At 35.3% G+C, this 5,755-nt stretch overlaps 3 protein-coding genes across 5 annotated transcripts in view; 2 read left to right on the top strand and 1 right to left on the bottom strand.

Moving 5' to 3' along the window:
* LOC104703896 (pentatricopeptide repeat-containing protein At1g64100-like) overlaps positions 1–631 on the top strand; it is a 3,208-nt gene extending 2,577 nt beyond the window's left edge. The window contains exons 2-3 of the mRNA XM_010419987.1: positions 6–193; positions 394–631. Of these exons, the coding sequence (XP_010418289.1) occupies positions 6–193; positions 394–413 (208 nt within the window). The 3' untranslated portion in view covers positions 414–631. The remainder of the gene's footprint in view (positions 1–5; positions 194–393) is intronic.
* Positions 846–2,765, top strand: LOC104703894 (peptidyl-tRNA hydrolase ICT1, mitochondrial-like). Of its 2 annotated transcripts, XM_010419983.2 has the most exons (8): positions 846–1,222; positions 1,402–1,461; positions 1,576–1,658; positions 1,825–1,889; positions 1,968–2,001; positions 2,109–2,179; positions 2,277–2,396; positions 2,673–2,765. In XM_010419983.2, the coding sequence occupies exons 1-7, from the start codon at positions 916–918 to the stop codon at positions 2,368–2,370; spliced, it is 714 nt and encodes a 237-aa protein (XP_010418285.1). In that variant the 5' UTR covers positions 846–915; the 3' UTR covers positions 2,371–2,396; positions 2,673–2,765. The 2 variants fall into 2 exon arrangements, with proteins under 2 accessions (XP_010418285.1, XP_019083663.1); XM_019228118.1 differs by lacking the exon at positions 2,673–2,765 and having other exon boundaries at positions 2,277–2,514.
* Positions 2,475–4,094, bottom strand: LOC104703895. Of its 2 annotated transcripts, none has more exons than XM_010419986.2 (2): positions 3,931–4,094; positions 2,475–3,198 (listed from the first exon to the last, which is right to left on the bottom strand). In XM_010419986.2, the coding sequence occupies exons 1-2, from the start codon at positions 3,988–3,990 to the stop codon at positions 2,587–2,589; spliced, it is 672 nt and encodes a 223-aa protein (XP_010418288.1). In that variant the 5' UTR covers positions 3,991–4,094; the 3' UTR covers positions 2,475–2,586. The 2 variants fall into 2 exon arrangements, with proteins under 2 accessions (XP_010418288.1, XP_010418286.1); XM_010419984.2 differs by lacking the exon at positions 3,931–4,094 and adding an exon at positions 3,514–3,647.

Raw genomic sequence — 5,755 nt, 5'->3', positions numbered from 1 at the left:
TACAGCACTTTGATTCATGGGTTTTGTCAAGTGGGTTATCTTAATGGCGCCCGTGACATTTTCCAGGAGATGGTTTCTAGTGGTGTGTGTCCTGATACTATTACTTTCCACGGTATGCTGACAGGTTTATTTAGTAAGGAGGAACTAAAAAAAGCAAAGGCAATGTTGGAGGATCTGCAAAAGAGTGTGCCTGGTATGGTCATCTACTCATTTTTATCCAGTCTATTTATTTTCCTTCTGGGTTTTAGAGGCGAATGTATATATATACAGCTTTTGCTGCTGTAACATCTTGAGAAGTTTGCAACTGATGCATGTAAATAAGTCAAATTTAAGATAGAGATTCCAAATTGACCCTCTCTGATTAGCTTGGTGTGTTTGCTTTGCACTTTGCAGGATCATTAATTGAAGGATGAACGAAAGAATTGGAAGATTCAATGCCATCTTCTGTAATTCCACATTTCTACACGTCTACTAGCTTGTGCAATTGAAATTTCTGCTTTTAATTAGTTCAGGAAAAGAAAACGAAATGTCAAAGAGTAATGTGATGTTCTGTAATGATGAACTCGATTGTTCATTCATAATCCTGCATTTATGTTCATTCACTGACTCAATTGGTCAGTTCCATTCCATCCTCAAAAATAGTTTCAGGGTTCTACACTGGTCGATCAAACCGTATCAATTAACCAAGTCAATTCATAATCGCGTCGATGCGAACCGGGAAATCACGTTTGAATTTCGATTTGGACCGGATTTTACAAAGAGATAACCACAAAAAAACTTCGGTTTTTATTAACCGTAAAACTGAACCGGACATTGGGAGCCACGCAAAATTAGGGTCGCCTTCTTCTTCTTCATTCTTCTCGACATCGTCAATTTGTCATCGGAAGAATCTTTAAGTACCGAGAAAGTGAAAAAATGGCGGCAGTCAGAACGATGACGAACATGATTCTACGCGAGTTCATCCATCATCCACTTTTCCTTCACTCTTCATCGAAATCGTGTCAATCCCTTTTGCCATGTCTCCGTCTCACTCCCCGAATTGTTCCAATCCACTCTATTTCCCGATTCGGGTCCATCCGTTGTGCGGCGTCGTCGACCTCCGGTGGAAGCGGTGGTGATCGGAAAGTTTCTTCACGGTTGTCACAGGTTCAACAGATGCTTCATGAAGCAGAGGAAAGAGCTAATTCCGCTGGCAATGAACCTACTCCTCAAATCACTCTAGGTTAAAGCTTTTCTTTATCCATTATAGATCCAATGATTCATCTGTATGCATTAAACTCAAATTCAATTACTTTATCTGACTGCAACAAGAAAGGGAAGGTTCAAATTTGTAGTAGCTTGGCGAAAAGCTAATTGGTTTATGTTTTGTTGAGAAGTTTGATGTGTATCTTTGTTTTGCAGACCATGTTTCACTTAACTTTGCTAGAAGCGGTGGTCCTGGAGGCCAGAATGTGAACAAATGTGTGTGACCTTTCTTCTCACAAGTCTTTTTACAGTTCTTTGCATTGTGGTTTTAGGATTACTTGGTTTGGATGTATCAATGCTTATGATTTTACTTCTTGTGTTCATTTTCAGTGAATACCAAAGTTGATATGCGCTTCAATGTTAAAAACGCAACCTGGCTAAGTGACAGGATCAGACAGAAAATCTTGCTGACGGTTTGTTCTTATCTCTATCGTGTTTTATGGAGAAAGTACAGATAATTGTGTAGATTGGTATTTGGATCTTATCTTGTAGGGGTCTCAAAATATACAAGTAGAATAGAGTCTTTAAGCTTTACGTTTCTATGCGTCTGTGTAAATAGCTTTTGTTGTTTCTGAACAGGAGAAGAATCGGATTAACAAGGACGGTGAACTTGTGATTTCTTCAACCAAAACCAGAACGCAGAAGTCAGTAACCTAACAATCTTCTCTTTCCTATTCCATTTTCAAGAAATTTTCCCTTTCTGACTGTATGTTTCTCTGCAGAGGCAACATTGACGATGCACTTGAAAAACTACAGGTAATACAATACCAACCGACTCTATTAAAATAGTGGGGGTGTTGGTCATGGTGTGTTTTGTTTTGTATAAAGCTGAGATGTTTTGGTTTAATCATATAACTGAACAGGCGATAATTGATGCGGCTTCATATGTTCCACCTCCACCATCAGAAGAACAGAAGAAGAAAATTGTGAAGATGTCAGTTTTCAACCTAAACCAAATCCTCTTTTTGTTATAATTCCATCTTTTTCACTCAATCCTCGAATCTTGAAACTTTAAATTCTAACATTTTCAGGGCTGCGAAAGCTGACAACAAACGACTTAAAAGCAAGAAAGTTCTATCGGACAAGAAATCTGCCAGAAGAAGCCGTGGTAGTTACGATGATTAAACTTAAAACCATACAATATGGACCAGGTTGGCTCTAAAGCTTTTTAACTTAGATGATTATGTCATTTTCTTGGAATTTAATGTAACTCGAGAACAATCAAAATCTTCCAATAAGAATTGCAGTATATTGGATTTTTATGTACAAACCACACTCTTAATACAACAAATGATGAACACAAAAAAGTATCAAACATAACACTCCACACCTTTTTTTTTCTTACTTTCGAATAACATGTTCTTCTCCTGATCTTTGATCAATATGCTTGATCCATTTTCTTTTATTGTTGTTATCACTCTTCCCAGAGCTTCTTGCTGCGGCAACATGAGCGATTTCTAGACCACCGGAAACCGGAAGCGTAACCGTTCTCACAACTTTCCGGTCACTAAACGCTTTAGTCCAACTGAAACACGAAGTGCTTCTTCGGTAACCGCTTCTGCAGACCACTACCGCTCCTCTGCTTCCGAACGCAGCGTTTCTCAATACGTTTGCTGCGAAATCCTTCTGATCCCAGTCAACTACCAAGAAATCAATCGCTTGTAGCATCTGCATCGTGTGCTCCAACTCTTCTTCTTCCTCGTTCATAATGATCGTCTCCGGCAACTTTGAGCAAGACTGTTCTGTCATGGCTTGAAGATAAGCAGTTTGTGATCTTGCGTTTGGTACAATACAAGTGTGTCTTGCGTTTGTGTGTTGACTCGCTACGTTTAAGCCGACGCTTATGGCTATGGTTTCTCCTTCTGACCATGTTTCCACAATTAGAGTCGCGTTCCATCCCGCCGCCATGGCTGCCACTAGCTCCGCTGCTCCCGGTGTTCCAAGATTCTCACACTACACAAAGATAACCCAAAAAATAAAAATCAGAAAAACGTATAACGTGTAAAGATCAAAACTCAAATCCTATGTCTCGAAAATCTCAAACTATAAAGACGTGCGAAGATCAAACATTTCGTCTTCAATTCTCAGATGGTTGGTACACATAAAAAAAAGGTTGTCAAACTCAGACAATTGGTTTTATTGATAAATGTCCTAGAAGATAAAAAGAAGCTATAACTTCGTGAAACAGGTGAAGATTTTAATTTCTTTTCCGAAAACGTTACAAAAGTCTTGGCAGTTCATAGACGGAATAATACATGATGAACTTACCGATTTAACAGTGTCGATGTAAGCCTTTGATGCAGTTTCCGGTGACCAAGTCAATTTCATCTTCTTTTCTTGTTCTTTGTTTGTTTTCTAACGTCTTCGTTGGGTCAGAGACAGAGTCTAGCGTAAAACCTCCAAACGATGTTTCTGCTTTTATAAACAACANAGATCAAAACTCAAATTCCTTATGTCTCGAAAATCTCAAACTATAAAGACGTGCAAAGATCGATCAAACATTTCGTCTTCAATTCTCAGATGGTACACAAAAAAAGTTGTCAAACTTAGACAATTGGGTTATTGAGAAATGTCCTAAAAAATGGAAAGAAGCTATAACTTCGTGAAACAGGTAAAGATTTTTCTTTCTTTTTCGAAAACTTTACAGAAATCAAAAACGGAATAATATATATATGATGAACTTACCGATTTAACAGTGTCGATGTAAGCCTTTGATGCAGTTTCTGGTGACCAAATCAATTTCATCTTCTTTTCTTGTTCTTTGTTTTGTTTTGTTTTCTAACGTCTTCGTTGGGTCAGAGTCTAGCGTAAAACCTCCAAACGATGTTTCTGCTTTTATAAACAACAACATGAGATGAGAACAGACATACGAAAAGTCTTGCGTTTAGATATTTTTTATTCTTTTTTTAGGGGGCAAAAGTGTTTGCGCGTAACAGTCGTCGACATTACCCCTTATACTTTTGGGTTTTTTTCGTTTTGGCACATATATTATTATGGAAACTTAGCACTTACCGCAAATAAAAACCAACTTTTCCAAAGAAAGAAAAAAACAAAACCAACTCATGGTGATATAATATGGTTTATTTTGAGATAAAGATTTGAGTATTTCATTGTGGTTTAACGATGATAACAGTGGAAAGACTCGAACGTTACTACTCCTTATAATTATATGAGTTAGACTAACCATTAGACCACCATGAATTTTTTATATTACAATCTAAATGAATTTCCACAATAGTTTGTAATTGATGATGGTTAATATACTGTTTCATGTTTTTTATATTTGAAAATGTGATGATATTTATTATTTTAAATATCCATCGTGATTTTACATTTCTTGTATATTTGGAAAATAAAAATGCTCATAAACATGTCAAACATACATGAAAAGCGGCAACTAAAAACTTTTGTTCCTTATGAATAAATAGATATCCAAAAACATAATCCAACTAAAAATCTGAAATTGCTTTATAAACGCAAGTAATAAATATATTAATAGATATACAACTTATCAAGCAAAACTTTATTTTGACTCGTAGTAAATGTTAAGTAGAACACAAAATAATTGACACGGAATGGAAGATAAGATAAGGGTTTGAATCTATAAAACACAATAAAACGAGGGATCCATAACTAATTTATCCCAAAGATGATTTATTCTATGTTTCTTTTTCTTAAAGATATATGTTGGCTTTGTTAGATCGTTGACATTAACTTTATATGTCCAGGAGAATCCGACGTGTGAGAGTTTTGGATTTGGATTATAACGAGATTAAACTACTTAATATTTTTAATTAGTAAGTCCGAACCGGCTTAACTATATATTATATTTAACAAACAACATTATATATGAAAATGTCCATTGTTTTGGTACAAATAGAGATACTAACTATCCTTGATTGAATTGACTCGGTACTATGTATATTAGTATTTATAGAATATATTCCACGTACTAAACAGGTTGTTGGTGATTATTCTTCTTAACTTTTTTTTCTTATATAAATTAGATGTTAGTTAGTTGAATTAAGTTAATGATATTTCCACCACCCACGTCCTTTGTTAAAACCAAAATCAGACCGATTCTTCCGTTGATGGTTTTAGTCTTTTAGACATATTTTGGATTTGGTCGGCAACTAGTTTTGGACATTTATATGCTAAAAGAATAAGTTGTTTTGAAGAAAAAGAAGAGAATCAATAAAGTTGATTGTATTCATACACAACGTATAAAACATGTGTATAAGCATTTAAGTTTTGATAAGTGAAAAAAAAAAAGGTGTGGTAAGGTAATTAATACTCAAATTCGAATACAGCATCATACTAAACGAAACGTCACATATATATTCAATAATCGGTCGGTTTAATATTTTAACAAAATTACGAATTGGAAAATCTGATAGCACGTTACGTTTGAAGTAATCTTACAAAATATGAGAGATGTATAACTATCATACGTGTACATATAGTATACATACAAGCAACGAGATCGATTTGTAGAATATATAATAATGAA

The sequence above is a fragment of the Camelina sativa genome, chromosome 7, assembly GCF_000633955.1.
Source record: "Camelina sativa cultivar DH55 chromosome 7, Cs, whole genome shotgun sequence".
In the NCBI taxonomy this organism is placed as follows: domain Eukaryota; kingdom Viridiplantae; phylum Streptophyta; class Magnoliopsida; order Brassicales; family Brassicaceae; genus Camelina; species Camelina sativa.
This window is presented reverse-complemented; position numbering and strand designations above follow the sequence as displayed.

Excerpts from the sequence above, each read along its gene's own strand:
- LOC104703894 (XM_010419983.2), top strand. The coding sequence starts at position 916 with ATGGCGGCAGTCAGAACGATGACGAACATGATTCTACGCGAGTTCATC. Across the intron at positions 2,002-2,108 it reads ATGCACTTGAAAAACTACAG|GCGATAATTGATGCGGCTTC; the intron begins GTAATACAATAC and ends ATAACTGAACAG. Across the intron at positions 2,180-2,276 it reads AAGAAGAAAATTGTGAAGAT|GGCTGCGAAAGCTGACAACA; the intron begins GTCAGTTTTCAA and ends TAACATTTTCAG.
- LOC104703895 (XM_010419986.2), bottom strand. The coding sequence starts at position 3,990 with ATGAAATTGATTTGGTCACCAGAAACTGCATCAAAGGCTTACATCGAC. Across the intron at positions 3,199-3,930 it reads ACATCGACACTGTTAAATCG|TGTGAGAATCTTGGAACACC; the intron begins GTAAGTTCATCA and ends ATCTTTGTGTAG.